A 22,997-nucleotide genomic window follows, 5' to 3' on the forward strand; every position below is an offset into this window, starting at 1 on the left:
GATTCACCCCAGCACTCTTTCCTGATGGACTTGACCCTGACTTAAAAATCTTCCTCAGCTCAACAAACCAGACTAAATATGAAACTGTTTCCCATTCTCTTGGGTAGAACTAGATCTCTATCTTCCTAGGAGGGTGTTCTTTCTACTTCTCCACATTACCTTTTTTCAAAGAATTATTCCTTTAATTAAGTTGGTGTTTTCAAAAGCAGGTCTACTCCTGACTTCCTGGAAACAAAAAAGACACCAACAACATAGGTGGCAAATGCAGAGTTTATTCTGGCTCAAAAAGATCGGCCAAATTTGACTGAGGTTTTATTACTCTCTTGGCATGTTCGTCACCCGGCCTTATTAGAGACAACTGCTTGTGGGCATGCTGCTCAGCCCACTTCAGGCTGATTCATTAGAAAATTAGTTCCAGGCTCTGATGATGATATCAAGCCAGACAGCAGATTTCCTGGTATTTACTCTCAAAGGGAAACTTAAAGAAACAAACTAGTGGAAAGAACATGAACTTTTGAGTCAGATTACCTGCTTAGAAATCTCACCTCTTCTAGGAACTGTGACCTTTGGAAAGTTACATGTTTCGGATATAGTTTTCTTATTTACATAAAAGCGATAATAATTCCTAAAGTTATTGAGAATTAAGTGAGATGTAGTAAGTAATGCCTAGAATAGTACATAGTACATACAGAGTGTTTAGGAAATGTCTTTTTTCCTTCCTTTTCTTTGTAGTAATGGATCCTTCAGGTCCACTTTAACTCAATCCTATGATTAATTGGATAGGTAGCAACAGTCTTCTACTATTAGCATTTTGGGGCACAAGATTTAAACAAACAAACAGAAATTGTATGATATTCCCAAGAGGATTTTATTATAAACCCCACGAGTACTGCTGAGTACTGCTACTGATGCTTAACACATAAGAGTTGGCAACCACATATTTAAGAAAAAGAGACCAATCTAGAATTGGTCTCTTTGACTTATAAACACTTTTTTTTAATTGTTTTATTGCTTAAAGTATTACAAAGGGTATTACATATGTGTCCTTCCCCTCCCCCCCCCCCCCCAGCCCTTGACAATCCCCTGGCCTCCCCTACCCCCCAGTGTCTTATCCATTTGTTGTGCTTATATGCATGCATACAAGTCCTTCGGTTGATCTCTTACCCCCCTCCCTCCTGCCCCCCAACCCTCCCTGGCCTTCCAGTTTCCAGAGAAACTTTGCTAGTTGATCTGCTCTTTCATTCTGAAACATCTCAAAGAGGATTGAAAGCTGAGGTTCACAGTAGCCAGACTACCACAGAATTAGCAGTGTCCTTACAACAAATGAAACCTTCAAGGGCTCCCAAAGGAGAAAAGGTGGTATTTATGTGGCCATATCATGGTTTTACAGTCTTATCTTCTCAACATTGTTTATTAACTAGGAGCATTTCAGCAACAGGCTGATACACTGAGACAAGAAGAGCAAACACTTCTAACTGCAAACACTTCTAACTTTAACTGCTGTGTATAGGCACACCTCGGAGATATTGCAGGCTCGGTTTCAGACCACCACAATAAAGCAAGACATAATCTTTCTGTTGGTGAAGGGTCTTTCCTTTAATTTGTTAAAAAAAACAACAACAATGCAGCATCGGTGGAGCTCAATAACATGAAACACAATAAAACAAGGTGTACCTGTAGTCTGTTGCCTGGTGATTGAATAACACTCAGGGCTGCTGAGGGATCATCATATATCACTTAATGGCAGAGAATAAAATAGTAGGACCAAGAGTTATCATAAAAGCTTCCTTACATTTCATTTCAGTTGGAATTCAGTCTTCCACCCAGCACTGTCTGGCACCAGCTTTGTTACTAAAGTATTGATCTCAGAGTTTGAGGCCCTCTGGGTCAATGAGATGGAAATTCACTAAGAATTTAATGCTATTGGCAAAGCCCAAGGTGGCATTTCAAAGAAACTGGCTGTAATTGCTTCCCATTTCAGGCAAGTCTGATTGGTAGGGCTCTCACCAAACAGGGTTTGTCTTTGTGACCTTCTGCTTCTACGTCCTGTACATATTTCTGTCTCTGTTCTCTACCTTCTTTCCAGTTTCTCTCTATAGCATCTAATGTATCTCAGTAGATTAGGGGAGACCAACTTGATGCCTCTAAAATTACACTAGATGGGCCAGTGCCTAACATACATATCTCTGTGTAAGGAGAACTTTCAGAAGCAAGGGACCATCTCTGTCTCCTAGTCCATTTTCCTGGACTTTCAGCACTCACTTGTTCACCCTGAACTTGTTGACCTTATTAGGGCATTAGACACAGATAAGAATATTCTACTGAAGCCAAAAGTAGTTGATTTCATCAGAAATAGGCCACCCAGGGAGCTACTTCTGCTAACTGAAGAGTCAGTAATCTGAGGATGGTGCTGGAAAGAGGAAATAGCAGAGGCAGAAGTCAGTGTTGCAGTTGAGACAGTTTTCTTCATTTTAAGTATCAGACTTTCTGTTGTTCCACACTCAGGGCAGAGAATTGATGCCCCAGAGAAATGACCTAATGTTGCATAGACATACAACTGTCACAGAGAGAGATGAGTTAAAGATGTCTTTTCTTGGCTTGTTAACAAGATGTAGGGTATTTGTATGTGTGTATGTGTGTTTACCAAACTAAGTAAAGTAGCACTCAAAAATCTTTTATTCAAAACTTGTAAGATTTTGGATTTGCTTTCTACATAAAAGTATACCCTTTGAATCCCTTACAAACCTGAGACTTTGCCACATTATTCTGTTTTTTATTTCCCACTATTCATCACTGTCATACTCTGTCATACTCTGAAATTAATCTGTCCTATAATTTTATTCCCTTAGGCACTGAGATATCAGATTAACTCACTAATCTAATAAACTAATCTCTGCTATTATGCTAATAAGAGGGAAGTAGAAAACCCATTTGAAGCAACTTATGCATTTTAAGTAAGGCTTTTGAGAGAAGTCACCAGCCTTATGCCTAACCTATTAGTGAATTTGCTAGGGGAAATTTTAGGCTGATAGAGTAGACAGTTGGGACCTCCAGCCTAGTGGTGCTATCTAGTTTTTAAAGCAGTGGTTCTCAACCTTCCTAACGCCGCGACCCTTTAATACAGTTCCTCATGTTGCGGTGACCCCCAATTTCATTGTTACAAATTGAACATAATTAAAGCATAGTGATTAATCACAAAAACAATATGTAATTATGTATGTGTTTTCCGATGGTCTTAGGCGACCCCTGTGAAAGGGTCTCGACCCACAGGTTTTAAAATTTAAAGCCTTGTGGTGCTGCTTAATATTTCTCCATAGCTTTAAGCTATCCCTGAATGAATCCCCACTCTATTTTTCTGTTTCCTTTTCTCACTATCCCTATTTTCATAGTATCTGGGCTCACCTTCCCTAGGAACAGCTTGCAGATCAACATATATGTATAAATGGGAATATATATGTAAGATTTTAATACAGAGATTAGAAGACTCAGCTGTTTTATTTTCTTTTTAATTCTCAGTTGCCTTATTTTTAACTGTTTGAATAAAACACATAAAGCTTGTTGTGAACATTTTTTAATGAGCACTGAGCTGCTATAACCTGAGATTGTGATTTGGAAGCCTAATTTGGGGGTGTCCTGATTTCCTCAAACTAAGAGAAACAACTTTTATGGTGAGTGAGAAAAGGAAAAGGCTACACAAATCCTGTTTATACCTATGAGGATAGTTGAGTACTTACTTGATTCTTTGTGAACAGAGTTGATATAATAAGTGGTCTATTGAGATTTTTTTCCAATTATTTGGGCCCTGTTAGTCAGTGAATTATACATTGGAGACCTGGTGCTCCAGATGCATGCCATAAAGCAGAGTGTCAGAGAAGAAGAAGCTTATCTAAGGAAAAAAGAGGGCAGTCTTCCTATAAAAGAAAATTCACTGTGCCAGGACCTGGACAGTCTGGCTTTTTGTAGAATGCGTAGGTCTGAAATGACCACAAAATGGTGAATTGCAGGGTTATGGTGATTTTGTTGGTTTGGTTTTTTTAATCCAAACACGAGCCTCCAGACCAGATGACATTTAACCTTCCCCCAACTGAAGCGCAAACCCTCAAGTTAGGTCATGGGTTCCGCTTTCTAAAAGCATTAGGAAAGAATTCAGCAAAGTGATGGGTCATGGGGAGAAAAAAAGAACTCCAGGAACTAAATCAACCCTTAGAAGGTTTGAAAGAGTTAAAGCAAAGAGAAGGGAAGTATACCAAACATCCCTTACTAGCACTTAACCATTAGTAGATGATCTTAGCTGCTGAAAATATTAACTGTCTGATCTCTGTACTGGATTTAGATCTGCTTCATTTCTAATTCTTCCTACCACTAAGGGGAAATCACTGTTCTCATGTCATTATTTGGATGTGTGATTTCCAATAGAGATTTCATTAATCTGTAATATTATTGGGGATTTGTCTAATTTAGCAATAAATATTTTTTCTTATCATCTATGTTTCTAACTCCCTATTGGCATCAAGAGTAAATTTGAGACTCATATTTGAAGTGTTACTCTAGTGACCATAGCTGTGGTTTTATGATATAATGCAAGGGGGAAATTACATTAAATCTAATGTATATATGCACGAATGTTCTTCTACTTTACAAAGTTTTCTCATGGGACCTACATCTATTAGTCAAATAGGCAAATGTTCCCACCTTTAAAACTCTCATATCTTTGAAGATGGGCAGCAATAACACTTTTTTTCCTTTTTCAAACCCAAAATTAAATTTGGAAAAAGTTGGTTATCAGAATTCTTCTCCAACACATTTAAAACTGAGAATTATTTATTCTTATTATCAAAGAAACTCATGTGAAGTTAGCTAATTAATAAGTATATAGAGAAATAATCCTGCTTATAAGATGGAGAAAGAACATCATTTTAAGACTTGGCAGGCATGTAAGAGAGTGAACTGATAAAAACACAGAAAGAACTTGTACTCTCCTATATTGGTTGATTTTTGCTACAAGAAAGTGATAGTGCTTGTATGTTTAAAAATATATTTAAATTAAGTGGATATGGATATAGTTATATATGTATACAAGGTGGGACAAAAGTAGGCTTAAAATTGTGGGTATGTGAAACCCAGAGTTTATTCTTGTATAATTATTTATTTATTGTATTATTTTCCATACAAACAACTATAAACCTACTTTTGCCCCACCGTGTGTGTGTGTGTGTGTGTGTGTGTGTGTGTGTGTGTTTATAGCAAATACTGGTTAAAACAACTTCACCTAAAAATCTGAAAATGGGGAGAAGTAGAGCAGGTGGTTAAGGGAAATTTTTGGTACAGTAGCACCCAACCCCCTTATCCATGTGGGATATGTTCCAAGACCCCTAATGGATGCTTGAAACTGAATAGTAACCAAACCCTATACAAACTATGTTTTTTTCCTATACATACACACCTATAATAAAATCTAACTTATAAATTAGGCAAAGTAAGAGATTAACAACAACAATAATAAAATAGAACAATTATAGCAATATACAATAAAAATTATGTGAGAGAGAGTGTGTATTTTTGTGTGTGTGATAACCAATATGGCTACTAAGTGACTAACAAGCAGGTAATGTACACAGTATAGATACTGTGGACCATGGAATTACTTACTTGTTGGGCAGGATAGAGCTAGAGGGCATGAGATTTCATCATGCTACTCAGAACAGCATGCAATTTAAACTTATGAATTATTTATTTCTGAAATTTTCCATTTAATATTTTCAGAATGGTTGACCACAGATAACTAAAACCAGGAAAAGTAAAAACCCTGTATAAGAGGGGGCTTCTGTACTGAAAGTTAAGAAATAGAGGCTAATTTGTCCTGTTAATGAGTCTCTGAAGCAACACTGGCTGAATGAAAAGATGGGAACCCCACAGGCTTTCCTAGATTGTCAAACTAAGATTAATGGCACAGTAATCAGAAGGAGTATCGCCAGCTTAATGGGATATGACAGCACACTGTCTTTTTTGTGAGTAGAGCAACTTACTCTGCTGTCTCTACAGACTTTTAAAAGCAGATAGATCTCCAGATTTGGTAAAATCAACTCTAATAGTATTCTATTCTCTCTACCATAAGAACCCATGGCTGTGACATGTATTCACTGTAGCATATCTAGTTGGTGCTACCACCCAAATTTTACTTTTAAGTATCCACTTACTTCCATCTCTACTTACCACAGTGATTCTCAACCTTGGCTGCACATTAGAATCACCTGGGAATCTTTTTAAAATCCTGATTTCTGGGCCTCATCCTCCGGAAATTCTGTTTCTTGGTTACTAATGTTGTGGCCCCACCCCATAACAAAGAAACAGAATTTCCGGAGGATGAGGCCCAGAAATCAGGATTTTAAAAAGATTCCCAGGTGATTCTGATGTGCAGCCAAGGTTGAGAACCACTGACTTACCACACCCTAGGCTCTCACGTGAACTATTTTAGCCTCCTAATTGGTCTCCCCTTCAATCCATTTCACCAGAAGCCAAAGTGATTTTTAAAAATGCAAATCAGACCATGTAACCTCTTCCTGAAATCCTTCAATGGTTTTTTGTTGTGATTATAATAAAATTAAAGACAGATTTTTCAAAGCCCTGTATTACAAAGATAGCTTCTGCCTACCTCTCTAAATTGAGCTAGTTTATATACAATTTCCTGGTCATAACCAGTCATCTGCCAGTTCCTTGAACTTGCTGAACTCCTTCCCACCTCTAGGCCTTTGCTCTTAACAATTCCCTCCACCTGGAGCTCACTTTCCCTGGCTCATCACATGGCAAGATCTCATGCCTCCTTCAGATCTCGGCTTAATGCCACCTCTTCAGAGAGACTTCCGCTTGTCACCATATCTAAGTTTCTCCTGGTTTTCTTTATCATAGCAACCTTTTTACTTTCTACACTTATCCCAATCTAGTATTAACTTACTGTATGTGAATACTCCTTTCTTGTTTACTCTCCCCTCTAGAATGTCAGTGAGCTCAAGTGAGAACAAGAACGTTTTCTATCATGCTCACCTTGGTGTTCCTGATGATTAATAGAGTGCCTGGCACACAGTGAGCACTCAGTAAAATACTTTTTTAATAATGAGTTAGTGAACAAAAGAATGGTGAGTGGTACTAATACTAAGCTTGCAACTGAAAATATTTGAGAAACTCTTCTCACAGTTCAAAAGACAGTGTCTTTTGTTCACTCTGTGACCATGTGTCAGGAATAAGCGAAGACAGGCATTTCAATAAGCATTCAGTGAACATTTATTGTGTAATATAGTCAGGGTTCTGTGTTAAGCACTGAAGGGGATACAAATATGAATAAGATAGATCTGTCTACCAGGACTTGCAGCTTAGTGGTTTTAACAGACACGTTTATAACTATAATTCAAGGCAGAGCCCTGTACTAGTGGTATAAACAAAGAGCTAAGGAACATGGAGTAAGAGCGACATAAATCCTGTGCCTACTGCTGATGTTTCAAACAGTGACAGTTTGGTGAAGTCATAGCTCTTCTGCTTTGTGAAGCCCTGCCAACTGCTTAAAGACTCCATTGTCAGAGGAGAGGCATCCGTTTTCCTAAGGCCAGTGGTGCATTAATGAACCAAAGGGCAATCAGAAACTCAGGCAAAGTGGGAGAAAGCAGTAAATCTCCCCAAAGTCTATGTTTAAAAAGAATAATGCTGCCGAAACCGGTTTGGCTCAGTGGATAGAGCGTCGGCCTGCGGACTGAAGGGTCCCAGGTTTGATTCCGGTCAAGGGCATGTGCCTGGGTTGCAGGCATATTCCCAGTGGGAGATGTGCAGGAGGCAGCTGATCGATGTTTCTCTCTCATCGATGTTTCTAACTCTCTATCTCTCTCCCTTCCTCTCTGTAAAAAATCAATAAAATATATTTTTTAAAAAAAAAGAATAATGCTGTTCTGCTCATTTCTACAAAGGTAGATCTTGGGCACACTTTACTTAGTCTGCTACATAAAGTTCATCAGGCTCTTTAATTTCCACATTGAATAAGAAACAGTAAGACAGGCTACCCAGAAATGTATTTTATATTTAGGATCCATGAGAAGGACATACCAAAGCAGTTTCTAACTGATGAGCTGAAGTGGAAGGAAAGAAGTGTGGGTGTTACTTGCTGAGAATTGATAGCAGCAAGCAGACTGTAAGGCAGCAATCACCAAAGTTTAAGTGCAGGCAGAATTTTTTAAGTAAGAGGTGAAAACGAGCAGGATTGTCAATCTATTCTCAATATTTGAGTCATAGTCACACTCATTTCACAGTTGAACAATGGCAACAGAGATGCCCACAAATTCAAGGCTGAGTTGGATAGTGAATTGGAAAGTGGACCTCGAAGTCCTCGTGTTGCTCTTCCTGGAACCCATCTGCTTAGCATTTATTCATTCATGAAACATTTGTTGAACTTCTCTTCTACAACAAGGACTGTGCTATACTCTAGAGAAACTTAAGTGAATAAGACATCCCCAGCATTAAAGCCTTGCCCTTTAAAGGGAGGTCAGGCACATAGCAACCAACAATAGGGCAATAGTGCAAGTGTGAGATACAAAGTGCCTTTGGGGAATTAAAAGAAATTCTGATGGTCTGAAAGATTGATAGGAATGTGGCTAGGGAAAAAAAGCCTTGAAAACCATATTTAAGACCTTAAGGTTTTATTCTGTAGATAATAAGGAATCTCTAATTTTGAGGCGGAGGAGACAATGATCAGATAACTCTGATGATGTGAAAAATAGCTCTGACAAGTGGTATGTGGCCCTATTTGTCTAGGTGAGAAATGCCATGACCTGTAATGTAAGAACAGAGACCCAGGTATGCATGGGAGAGACATTTTGGAGATACTCAACAGCACTTGGTGTGTGTGAGTGTGTAGAAGGTGAGGGTGGAGGGATCAAAAGTGACTTCAGCCGAAACCTGTTTGGCTCAGTGGATGGAGCATCGGCCTGTGGACTGAAGGGTCCCAGGTTCGATTCCGGTCAAGGGCATGTACCTGGGTTTCAGGCACATCCCCAGTGGGAGATGTGCAGGAGGCAGCTGATCGATGTTTCTCTCTCATCGATGTTTCTAACTCTCTATCTCTCTCCCTTCCTCTCTGTGAAAAATCAATAAAATATATTTAAAAAAAAAAAAGTGACTTCAACACTTAACCCTGAACAGTGTAGCATAGTTAAGCTACTGATGGACAGAGCATTCTGAATGGAGGAGGGATCCTAGCATGAGCAACAGCAGGAGAAAGAATAGGCTATGGGGAGAAGGTGAGTTCTATGTTGGACATGTTTATAATGAATTACCGCCAAGAGAAGATGCACAAATATATTTAAACATGTGACTTTGAAAAATAGAAAAAGGGAAAACTCAGACACAGAATTATGGATTTTGGAGTTATCAGTGAATAACTGACAGTAGAAGCCATAGGACTAAATAAGATCACTTAAGAGTATAAAGCAGGAAGTTTAGAAGTATGATAACAGAATATATTTAATACTAAAATAAAGTGATGAACCAAATAATAATTTACAAGGGTAATATTAGAGTTAGAAGGAGAAACAAGAAACAGTAAGGTTATGGAAGTCAAAGGAGATTTTTCTGGGCCAGGTCTGAAGCAATGAATGTAATTTCTGCCTGTATTCCATTAGCCAGAACTCAGTCACATTACCCTCTTGAATGTGAATACAAGGTCCCTGGCAAAGTAGCCACTTCACCACAGCTCTTGACCGTGCTAAGGAGCACAAATCTTTTGTAGGCAGCTACCTATCTCTGCCCCATAATGCTGGTCGCATTGGGTCTCCCTAAGTAATTCTCCACATTTACCTCTATAACAGACATTTTACAGCAGCAAACATTATTTCAGTCCAAATTATGAGATAAATAAGATAGGCTTTAGATTGCAAGCAGTTCTTTGCCAGCTGGCTATGACTATATCACTTTATTACATCTGAGCACCACACAGAGGAATATCAGAACACTTCGGTGTTATTTCTCTGAAACACCAAAGTGTTGTATATCAAGTTTGTCATTCCAGGAGCTAATGAAATCTGTGTGACTACACATTAGTCACTACGACTAGAACAATGGAGAAAACATCCATGCTAGAAATGTTTGATTCCGTCTGTTAGCATGTTTCAGTGCTACAAATAGAAACTTTAAGGCCTGCTATCTCCCTGGGGTGGCTAAGTGAAAATCTATTAGAAAAACAAACAGTGTCATTATATGTTTTGTAAAACAAGTTATTCAACTTCCAAACTGTTAAATGTGCGGTGGTGGAAGGAGGGTGATTCTTGCTTTAGAAAAAGTTTTTTTCTTCTAAGAGACCTCATAACTGTCACCTTTCAAGGTCTAGGGAAATAGGGTTGTCATGCAAGTGTAGCTCCTCACTGCCTTGTTGTAATCCACAGTTGTCCAAGGGTGAGTATCACTTGTCTCCAGTAACCCATATGGAGGAGCTAAAAATGAGAATGGAGATAGGATCTACCCTCTACTATTCTGGATACTCCCTCTCTGCCTTTTGTCAGAGCACTGTATATATCCAGGACAGGGGACCAGGGACAATGCTGGGAAGAATCTTCAACTCTGACCTAAGGCTAGAGCAGCCGTGGGCAAACTACAGCCACAGGCCGGATCCAGCCTTTGAAATGAATAAAACTAAAAAAAAAAAAAAAAAAAAAAAAGACCGTACCCTTTTATGTAATGATGTTTACTTTGAATTTATATTAGTTCACACAAACACTCCATCCATGCTTTTGTTCCGGCCCTCCGGTCCAGTTTAAGAACCCATTGTGGCCCTCTAGTCAAAAAGTTTGCCCACCCCTGGGCTAGAGGGAGAAAATAGAAACAAAATCACAGGCTAAAAGAAAACTAATTAAGAGGCTGCTGGTGATCTTAGAGAATAGTAAGACTAGAAGTCAAAAGGAAGGGAGTTCAGGAGTAAGAAACTGTTAAGAAAAATACAAATAAATATAGACAGATGTCGTGTAGCACATTCGGACCATAGGTTAGCCAGTGGCACCATATTTTATCAGAACAGTAAGGCACACATGGAAATGCCAGCATATATTGTAAATTGCTTTTACCCTTTGTGTCCTGAACACCGTAAGCTTTGAGTTCAATGAACTGATCAGAGTCATTCTCTTATGAGTAATGTAATTTGCTTATATCTAAAAAAAAAAAAAAAAAAAGAATTACATTGTCTCCTTCATCTTTCTCTTGGCCTATATTGCTTGTTGTTTCTCCTGTGTGCCTGATGAGCAACAACAAAGCAAGCTCTATTAGGTGAAATGCAAATGTCTTACCAGGATTTCTTAGTTATGGTAGTAAAATGAAGGCACTAGGGCAGGGGTCCTCAAACTTTTTAAACAGGGGGCCAATTCATTGCCCCTCAGACTGTTGGAGGGCCGGACTATAGTTTAAAAAAAAACTGTGAACAAATTCCTATGCACACTGCACATATCTTATTTTGAAGTAAAAAAACAAAATGGGAACAAATACAATATTTGTATTTGCATGTGGCCCGCGGGCCGTAGTTTGAGGACCCCTGCACTAGGGCAAAGTCAATTTTGTGTCTAACTGAAATTTCATTTTCTTGTCAAATATGAACTTTTTCCCCCTTAATTCTGATAAGCCTGGATTTTCATTAGAATGCTTCAGGCATAGGTGGGGGATCAGAGGCCTGTATTCAGGAGTTCTAGTCACTATGTACAGCTAGGGATGAGTTATTTAAAGTAATAATTCTTACATCAGTGAGGCTACTGATGGTTCCATGAAGGCTATCCTTGTCTGAGATATTCTCTCAAATAACTTCCCTGCCATTGTGGTTCACCTTATCCAATCAGACAACCACTAGAATTCGGAAATTCTATGAAGCTCAAGATTAGAGCTTCATGGTAAAATTATTTTTTAATCTTATTAGAATGAAATCTCCATGAGATGACTCCTGTAAGATGGGAACTCTCCCACCCCCTGTTCTTTACTGAAACTTAACAAAACAAAAACCAAGAAATAAAGACCATGTTTGTTTTAAACTTCAGTGTGAGATATCTTAAATGTTAAACCTGGCAGAGTAGACAGTGTTCAGTGTGAGGGAATATCATCCAGTAGACATCTGGGCTTCCTCTCAAAGAAGTGTTACCAACAAAAATTCACTTGCTACTTTTTCCTTCTGTTGGATTAATTCACTGGATTTGAAATTGAAATTGGGTTCATTTCCCTTTTCTATGACACTTCAAATGAAAGGAATAGAAGAATTGTGTTACCAGTGGCATTAGGACTCTGCTGGCCACTAACCTGGTGGGGAGTAGAGAGTTACTTAAAGTAATACAGTTCCACAGAATTTTGTGTCCACAGAGCTAGAGCCAGTGTGGCAAGAAGGCACATCCCAAAGGTGATCGAGTGTCCTTTCTTTAATGCCCAGTTTTCTTTTGCTTTCAAAAAAATTTATGGGAAATTTTTATATGCAATACTAGAGGCCCGGTGCATGAAAATTCATGCAGTGGAGGGGGTGTCCCTTAGCCCAGCCTGCTTCCTCTCACAGTCTGGGAGCCCTCAGGGGCAGGAGGTGACCCGGTGATCAGGGGAAGGTGATGCCCCATCACACCTCTGCTGCTGCCACTGCCGGCAGCGCAAGCCTCAGCCAGCCCTGGTTACCTGAACCTCGGGCAGCCCAGGGTGGCTGGGCAGCCGATATCCGAGGCTTGCCTGCGCCTCGGGCCGGCCCTCGGCAACTGGGGGGCCTACGGGGACTGGGGAACTCCGGAGGCAGGCACGCGGAGCAGCCGGGCCCACCTAGGGGCAGGCCCAGCCTTGCCACGTGCCTGCCACCCCAGCGGGGCTGAGGGGACTGGGTGCCGCCATCTTGTGGCTGTGGGCACCGCCATCTTTGAGGGCATAGCAGTCAATTAGCATATTCTCTCCTTATTGGCTGTGGGCACGACCATAGTTTGAGGGTGGGACAGCAATTAGCATATTCCCTCCTTATTGGCTGTGGGTGCTGCCATCTTTGTGACAGCATGAGGGTCAATTAGCATATTCCCTCTTTATTAGATAGGATGTGATGCTAGGTGCTTTGAAGAATATAAATCACTCAGAATTTCTGTCATAAATGTAAACAGAAACACACACACATAAGCCTCAATATATACACATGCATACACCCATACCTATTCATACATACATTCACAATTTAAGGAGTATTTCATTAGGATGCTTTGAGCTAGAAGAAATAGAAAATTCTAACTCAAATGGATTAAATAATTAATTTTTAGATACTTTATATAACAAGAAATCCAAAATTAGGGCAGCTCCTAATGCTGTACAGTCAGGGCTCAGGTGCTATATTTCTGCAATTCTCTTAGCTTAATTCTTCTTTTGGCTTTGTCTTAGGGTAGCTGCCACATGATTACAAGAGGGCCACAATAGTTCTGGGCTACAGAAGCAGATAACACAACATGCAGAGGCAGAAAAGGGGTTTTCTCTTTCATAACAGAGTGGGAATCTGTTAATAAGGAGATAGGGAGGAATGGATGCCATCAGGAAACCTGTAGTCTAGTAGAGGAAAGGGTATGTGGAAGTGTGGTAGATACTGTATAAGACATATAAAGTATATATAATGGTAGTTCCAAAGAAAAACTATTCCTTTTCCTCTACTGGAAGGAAAGGGAAGATAGCTGCTGACCAGAGAATACTTCACTTGGGGAAGAGGTTGTTAATCTAGTTTGAATTTGAGATACTCTGGGACCTCCAGGTGCAGAAATCCAATAGACAGTTGGATGTATACTGACCTAAGGCTGAGAAGTCTAACTAGAGAAAAGGATACAGGATGCAGGTGGTGGTGAAGGCCCTGAGGATGGAAGAGCTAATTCAGAGGACAGACCAGGACCGAAAATGAGACCCTGAGGAACACTGACATTTAAAGCATGGGTGAAATAAAGGAGTTGACAGAGACAAAAAATAAAAATGAAAATCTTTTTATGCCATCTGTGTGTGGGATGGGTGTAAGCTAACTAGAAATGACATTTTGTGATATTCACACGTGTGATTTGGGTAAAGGACTGGTAAAAGCTAGGAACCTTTCAATACTTATTCTTTGCCCAGTTGCAGTTGTCCTTCCCTAAGAAATTGGTTGAATGAGACAGAATCTTGGAGGTTTGGCTAGACCTGAACAATCCTCCACCCAAAGCAGAATTTCTAAAATGAGTCTCTTTTTCTTTGCAGGAGTGGTCACACATTACTTGCCTTCTGGTTTTCCCGCCAAGAGGGAAAACTAAACCGACAGCAGACTATTGAACTGGGACATCACATCCTCAAAGCACACATTTTTAAGGTAACTAGAGAAGTTGGAGGCTTTTTTCTTTCCATCTCCAGCAGGCTTTCCTTAACAGTATTTTTAAAGCTACTGTTATTTCAGTAAAGTCCTTGCTTTCTGAAATTATTTTGTTGCAAAGCCAGTCCATGTCCTGAAAAGTATGGCTGTTCCTCCCTAGGCATTTGGAAAGAAAACCTCATTTGTCATCTCCCAGCTTAGCGGACTGCTAGGCTTTCCAGGAAATGTACGTGTATTATCATTCAGCTGAGAAGCATATAGATGTATATTCAATATATGACCTACAATCTCCTGAGGACAGTCATGTTGTAGCAGTTAGTTGCAGATTTTCACAATATCTAAAAAAAATCACTGAGAGCACTCTTTCAATTTTCTTAGACATCTTTTTTTAAAAATTGTATTTTATTGATTTAAGAGAGGGAGAGAGAGAAACATCAACCTATTGTTCCATTTATTAAGGCATTCATTGGTTGATTCTTGTATGGGCCCTGACCAGGGATTAAACCCGCAACCTTGGCCTATCAGGACAACACTCTAACCAACTGAACTTCCTGACCAGGGCCTCGTTTCTTAGTGAAGATTTCAGTTCTCTTAGTGAAGATTTTAATATTTCTAGTGTTGTGATGTTCCAAGTACCTGGAACCATTTTCTCTTCAAATTATAATCCCAGTTTGTCTCCCAGTGGTTTCAAAATTTTTAAGTACTCTATAGCATCAGCTCCCATCTCTCCACATTCACAAGGCTGGAATGGAGGACCCAGAGGAGGGCACATCATTCACTGTTTGTGCACGAATGCATTTATTTACTCAGCGCTTACTGAGTCATTGTCGGTACTAGTGCTGGAAAAACAAGAAAGATACAGACCCTAATCTCAAGGAATTTTTAGTGTTGATACCAGTATAAGGTAAAAACACAAAGGTCAAGGAAGAAATGTTCTGATTTTTCTAGCCCACAGTTTGCTGGAAGTCTGCTACTTCCCATCTTTACAGTCTCTTCAGACTGCTTTTCCTGGCTCAGGGTTGAGATACAGGTACCTTTTTTTTTCTTTAATATATATTTTATTGATTTTTTTACAGACAGGAAGGGAGAGGGATAGAGAGTTAGAAACATCGATGAGAGAGAAACATCGATCAGCTGCCTCTTGCACACCCCCTACTGAGGATGTGCCCGCAACCAAGGTACATGCCCTTGACTGGAATCGAACCTGGGACCCTTGAGTCCGCAGGCCGACACTCTATCCACTGAGCCAAACCGGTTAGGGCGGATACAGGTATCTTAAACAGGTCTCTGGGTTGGACTTCCTCCAGGAGATACTGTTAAAGATAAATCAGTTCTCTTCAGAGAGAAAGATGGCAGTAAGGACAATTCAAAGAGCCTAGCAAATCTTCTCCATATGTAAGCACACAGCCAGAGAAGCCATTCATCAGATAGACAGATGTGAACCCACAGTGACAGGTCCTTTATTTGAATCATAATTTTCTTCTCTGAAAAATCACTGCACTAAAAAAAAAAAAAAAAAAAAAAAAATTATCTTACCCAATGATAAGTAGGAGAAGAATGGGACAAAAATAACAGGCAAGGTGGCTTCTTCCTTTTTCAAATGGGCCAAAAAGTATCTGCTGCCCTAACCGGTTTGGCTCAGTGGATAGAGCATCGGCCTGTGAACTGAAAGGTCCCAGGTTCGATTCCGGTCAAGGGCATGTACCTGGGTTGTGGGCACATCCCCAGTAGGAGGTGTGCAGGAGGCAGCTGATCGATGTTTCTCTCTCATCGATGTTTCTAATTCTCTATCCCTCTCCCTTTCTCTCTCTAAAAAAATCAATAAAATATATATATTTTTTTAAAAAAGTATCTGCTACTTTGAGAAATTCTGGCATAATTATCCTTCAGTTAGATAGGAAATTTAACTTTTCAGCATCACCACTTTGAACTCTAAAGCTTTTAGCATCACTGTCTGCCTAGGATCAGATGCAAAACAATTTATGCTTGTCTTTTCTGTACCATAAAATGAACACCACATTAACAGGTAAATGGTAAGTTTTATTTGACTGTATCCAGTGCATGGAGACCTACATTTTAACCATACACCCATCATTGACACAGTTTTATCTTATGTTACTACAGACAACATGGTTGCCTGAGATAAGAGTGGCTCCCTGTGTGATTCAAGCCATAAATACTTGGGTGTACAGCATAGGTGCTGACATGCCTGCAAGTAGAAGAATATAGACTTGGACTATGGTTTTCCTGATGCTGCACTTTTAGGATCTTTTAAATGCAGAGTCCTCCCTGTTGATAGCCTTTGGCTTCCCCCCGACTGCTAGAATTCTCAGTGCCCATCAGCTGAAGGTCATGAAAAGGCAAAAATAGACTCTATGCTTATACCCTGTACCACTTAGGGGGCCAGTTCACTGTCCCTCAGACCGTTGGAGGGCCGGACTATAGTTTTAAAAAAAACTATGAACAAATTCCTATGCATACTACACATATCTTATTTTGAAGTAAAAAAACAAAACGGGAACAAATACAATATTTGTATTTGCATGTGGCCCGCAGGCCGTAGTTTGAGGACCCCTGACTTAGAACCTCTAATCAGCAGTGACATGTAGGCCAGTTTATATTTCTTTCCAGTTAATTTTAAATTTCCCTTATTTTATCTTTGTGAAAAAGTACATACCATGTCATTAATCACTCTAAAAATCTGAGGTTGTGGGTCTGTAATTCTGGAAATTAGGCTGGCTATGGAGCCCTTTTCATTCTTTTTGCCTCTAACAACTTTATTGGGGTCTAATTTATATATCATAAAATTCACCCATTTTACTCATACAAGTCAATGACAATTAGTGTAATTAGAGTCGTGTAACTATCGCCACTATTAGTACCTTTACATTACCCTAGAAATAATCTTTGTGCCCATTTGAAGGTACTCTACATGCTTCTTCTAGCTTCTGGCAACCCACTGATCTACATTCTCTCTATAGATTTGACTTTTCTGGACATTTCCTATAAATGAAATCATACAGTATGTGGTCTTTTGTGTGTGGCTTCTTCACTTAGTGAGATGTTTTCAGGGTTCATCCATGTTGTAGCCTGTATCAATACTTGATTAATTCTTACTGCCATATAATCTATATTGTTTATTCATTCACTAGTTGGACATTCAGGTTGTTTCTATTTTTTGACTATTGTAAATAATACTGCTATGAACATTAGTGTACAGATATTCCCCCTTTTACTTTTTTTTTAAATAAAATTAGCCATTTTATAGTGAACAACTCAGTGGCACTGAGTACATTTACAATGTCAATGTTCAGGTTTTTGTATGGATATGTCTTCACTTCTCTTGGAAATAGACCTAGAAGAGGAATTGCCAGTCTGTTTTTCAAAGTGGCTGTACTTTTTCACAATCCCACCAGCAATGTATGAGTGTTTTTTTAAACCTTTGCCAGTACTTGTTAGACATTGTCTTACCTTTTCTTTATATTAAGAAAATCATATGCACTATGCCACAAAATATAATTTGGCCATATTGGTGGATATGAAGTAGTATCTTACTGTGATTTTAATTTGTATTTCCCTAATGACCAATGATATTAAGCACTTACAGTTCTTTTATCATCCTCTCATTGCTATTTAGATTTTTTTCTTTTTAATCTATGAAAAGAAAGCAGGGTGTTTGTGAATTGTGGCCAGAAATATTTCAATCTAGTTTGTGATGCAGGGTGTTTCACTGATTTGGGTCTATTCACTGGAAGGATTTTGGAATGCTCTTGCATTAGCTCCCTAAATGCTGCCTTCTAAAATGTTCCTTGGATTTGTCAGTCCTATAGCATTTCTTACCAGAACAGAACTATTGGCCAGGAGGAAAGTGCTATAAGTAGACATCTAGAGCAGCGGTTGCCAACCTTTCGGACCTCGCGGACCACCAGTGATCCAAGGACCACCGGTTGGCAACTGCTGATCTAGAGGGTAGAAGATCCTTTGACATCAATCAAAAAGCATGGTTTCAAGTACAGAACCCATTTACCTTAAGCAGTCTCAATTTTCTCATCTATAAAATGGTAAAAATATCTGTCAGGTTGTTATAAGGAGCATACAATAAAATACATAAGGTACATAATAAAATGCAAATACATAATATATACTAGACATATATCTAATACAAGGTTATATGACTCAAATTATTAATAAAAATCTCCTGACAATAAGACTTAATCATAAGCACAAATTTTATATTGTAATATCACCCTTACACTTCAGAGGTTACTTAGCATCCTCTACAGCAGTGATTGGCAAATATGGCTTTGTACTTCATAGAGTCTCTCTTGAAACCACTTAACTCTGTCATTGTAGCTCAAAAGCAGGCAGAGACAATACAGAAGTAAATGGGTGGGTGTCCTTGGCCTTGTGTTCTTATAAAACATGATTCATAAAAACTGGTGGAAGGCGGGATTTGGCCTTGGGCCATATTTTGCCAACCCCTTTTCTACAATGAAAGACATCATCTCCTTTGTTTACCAGGATCCTTTTATTATAACCAAACATGGCTATTTGGGTGGTGGATAAAAAGGGTAATAATCCATTTGAGATCTTTGAATAGCTACTAGTGGGTTATTGGCAATATACTTGTAAATAATTTGCCTTAAAGAAACTCATTAACCCCCCAAGGTTAGTTTTTGCCATGATCTTAAGATACCTGAGCCATAGTTAAGATCCCTAAGATGAGATTGCTCTGGTTTCGTCATGCTTTCTCTTTCTTCGGGAAGTATTCAAAAATACTGAGCAAGTTTCCTACCAGCTACTAAAGTGCTATAAATTTAGATTCTAACAAATATTTAAGAAAGGGACTCCATTGCCATTCATCTCTGACAAAACGAGATCCCTTCTTGCCTGAGCAATAGTTATAGATACTGAAAAGACCTTTTTCTAGTTGTCTGAACCTCAAGGTCTCTTTAAGAATCCATCAGCTTAGACTTATGTGAGGTTTTTGCTACCTCCTGCCTGGTAATGGGATCTGCCTGTCACCTTTGTCAACTTGAGTTTAACTAAACTGAACTCTCTGGAGCAAAGGGTCAACCCCATCAAGCAGAAGAAATCAGTAGACCAGCAAGTCTGTAGTACAAGTAAAACTTATACCACAAGTCCTAGAATCTAGCTCTATATTTCAGACTTATTTCCTAGGTATTTATTCCAGCCTCACTGGGACTCTGAGTGTTGCTTTGTGGTCTCTTTACTGGACCATTTAATTGAAGTTCATTTACCAACTCCTTTTCCCATTTTTTCTCCTCAAGCTCTTAACCAAGTCAAATAACTAAACAAACAGCCTGAGTTATGAGTCACTAAAAAAATAAAGGGATCGAGTGTGACTTCTTTAGTCTCCTCATCTCAATAGTAAATCAGTCAATATCATTATCAATTCCTACCTTTTTCTCATCTTAAGGGACAAGATGTCCCTGTTCCTATTTTTTTTTTTATTATGAAATATATCTAACACATAAGAAAGCAGAGGTAATTGAATAATCAAATACTATACCATTTTTAACAGGTGTTAAGATTTATCCATGTTTGCTTCAAGTCTTTTTCTTTATGTTTAAGAAACAAGTACAGAAGTCCCCTTTGTATCCTTCTCTCACCCCATTTCTCTCCCTTCTCAGAGATGATTTCTACCCTTGAGTTATTATGTGTTCTTCTCATCCATAATTTGTACTTTTCCAACATAGATATATATTCATAAACAGTATACAGAATTATTTCATGATTTTTAAACCTGGCATAAATAGTATAACAGTCGTTATATAATTCTATGTATATTTGAGATTTATCAAGAGATCTAGATCAATGGTTTTCAACTTGTGTATACAGTAGTCCTCCTCTATCCTAAGGGGATACATCCCAAGACCCCCGCAGAGCTTCTTCATCAGTGAATGTAGCCTCTCCAGTAATTTTTATATTTTTTAGTCCAAATCTCTTCCTGAATTTGTGTAACTGTCCTTTACTTGTGGTAAATGGCTAGATGTCACTTGTTTCAGGGGATGCCTTGTGGAAGTTTTCATACAGGCTTCATGCTTTCTGGTGTAACTTGTTGCTGTCTGTTCATGTTTTCCACCCACAAATTTAATGTCCTTTCTATCTTAACTAAGCACTTACACACACTGGGGTCATAACTTTTGCAGTTGAAGGTACACAACTAGCACTGTTTCATTTTTCTTGTTCACAATTTCACACAAAAGAGATTTGTCCTTGCCCTAGCTGGTTTGGCTCAGTGGATAGAGCGTCGCCCTGCTGACTAAAGGGTCCCAGGTTCGATTCCAGCCAAGGACACATGCCTGGGTTGTGGGCTCGATCCCCAGTAGGGGGCGTGCAGGAGGCAGCCGATCAATGATTCTCTCTCATCATTGATGTTTCTATCTCTCTATCCCTCTCCCTTCCTCTCTAAAATCAATTTAAAATATATATATTTAAAAAAAAAAAAAGATTTGTCCTTACTGTAGAGATTAACAACTTCAGCATACTTTTTTATTTTCTTAAGTCAAGAACTTTCACCTTTTCACTTAAAGGAAGCACTTTACAGCTTCTCTGTGATGTGTTTGAATCACCAGCATCCCTACTCTTGTGCCTTGAGGCCATTATTAAGTAAAATAAGGGTTACTTGAACACAGCACTGCAGTACCACCACAGTCAATCTGATAACTGTGGCAGCTACTAACATGACTACTGGGCAGGTAGTGCATACAGCGTGGATACACTGGGCAGAGGGATGATTCACATCCCAGCAAGATGGAGCAGGACTGCAAGATATCATCATGCTACTAAGAATGATGCACAATTTAAAACATGAATTGTTTATTTCTGGAATTTTCCATTTAATATTTTCAGACTGCAGTTGATGACAAGTAACTGAAACCACAGTAAACAAAACCACGAATAAGGGGGGACTACTGAACGTTAGATTCTCCTGGGGAACTTTAAGCACATACACATATTTCTTACTCCCAGAGACCATTATTCATTATTCTGGAGTATAACCCAGGCTTCTGTTTTTTAATTGGTACGTTTTATTTCTTGGAGCATTTTTAGGTTTACAGAGAATACAGTTGGTTCTCATATACTCACTCCCCCCACCACGTTTTCCCTATTATTAAAATCTTGCACTGGTGTGGGACATTTGTTATAGTTGATGAGCCTATATTGACATATTAACTAAAGTCCATAGTTTACATTAGGATTCATTGTGTGTGTTGTATAGTTCTATGGATTTTGCCAAACGTGTAATATCATGTATCTACCATTACAATATCATACAGAATAGTTTCACCTACTCATAAATTCCAAAGCTATCAAAAGCACTCCTAGGTAACTCTGTGGAATTGGCAGGCACACCAATTGGGGAAGCAGCTCTGATGAAGCCCAACTGTTCTGGGCTTCATTCTATCCTAAATCTTTGGCCCAGCAATTCTTCAACTTGTAGTCCTTCCATGTCTTCAAGGAGGATGTGTTTTAAATTTTGTACAGCTTTGCCCTAGCTGGCTTGGCTCAGTGGATAGAGCGTCAGCCTGCAGACTTAAGGTTCCCAGGTTCGATTCCAGCCAAGGGCACATGCCTGGGTTGCGGGCTTAATCTCCAGTGGGGTGCGTGCAGGAGGCAGCCCATCAATGATTCTCTGTCATCATTGATGTTTCTATCTCTCTCTCCTTCTCCCTTCCTCTCTGAAACCAATAAAGAAATATATTAAATTTTGTACAGCTTTTCCAGTTGTCCTTTGCAGGAATGTTTGTCCAAATTACCTAGATCAACCATTACCAGAAGTGGAAATCCACCCAAGTTCCCCTGAGCAAAAATTACGACACAGCGTTCTGGGAACATCCGGCTTTACTCTAAACAGCTTAGGCTTTCTCATTTAAAATGTACTTGGTGCCCTGAATGACTGAAACTATCCTGGGTATCACGTAGAAAAAAAGGGTAATTTACATTCAAGGGTAATTTAAATTCAAGACTTATAGGTCCTAAGCAGAGGAGAGAGTGCTACATCTTTCAGAGAAGCTAAGTACTCGTTGCTGATTTGAACATAAATAGAAGAATGTGCATTTCAAGGCATAAAGCAAGCAGAAGTAGCTTAAGTTTTTAAAAGAATGCCTCCCCAGATCCACTTATTAGACCTCAAACTTCATTGTTAATATCTTTCTGCCCTTGGGATTTCCTGCTTTAACTCCTCACTTGACCCAGATACTGGCGGAATGGTAAGATGACTGTGAAAGAGTCTTGCCCTAACAACAGAAAATTTAAAACACAACTTATTCTAACTTCCTTTTGGAAAAGCCCACATGAAAGGGGCAAACATTAGTACATGCCATGGGAACTAGGCCAGCCATACAAGAGAAAATTTGTTACTGATGGCAGTCAACCTATGTTGTTGTTTTCCTGCGGGTGAACAGACATGATCATTGCACTGTGTATCAGGGTGAGGAATGCTAGCTACTGTAATAAACCTACAAAATCTCAATGACTAAACAAAGGTTCATTTCTCATTTACATTGCAATTCAGTACAGATCCTTGGACAGGCTTCTTCCACTTAGTAGTAAAATCTCCAAGGACCTCAGAATCCTCCATTCAGGAAGAACAATAGAAAGTGTGGGGAGGCCCTGGCGGGTATGGTTCAAT

General features: G+C 39.2%; 1 protein-coding gene across 1 annotated transcript in view; it reads left to right on the forward strand.

Annotated features, from left to right (window-relative positions):
- The window catches only part of TANC2 (tetratricopeptide repeat, ankyrin repeat and coiled-coil containing 2), a 251,137-nt gene that overhangs the window by 193,906 nt on the left and 34,234 nt on the right, over window positions 1-22,997 (forward strand). The window contains exon 15 of the mRNA XM_081110818.1: window positions 14,230-14,338. Within this exon, the coding sequence (XP_080966944.1) occupies window positions 14,230-14,338 (109 nt within the window). The remainder of the gene's footprint in view (window positions 1-14,229; window positions 14,339-22,997) is intronic.

This window comes from Myotis nattereri (genome assembly GCF_964212035.1).
Source record: "Myotis nattereri genome assembly, chromosome: 16".
Lineage (NCBI taxonomy): Eukaryota > Metazoa > Chordata > Mammalia > Chiroptera > Vespertilionidae > Myotis > Myotis nattereri.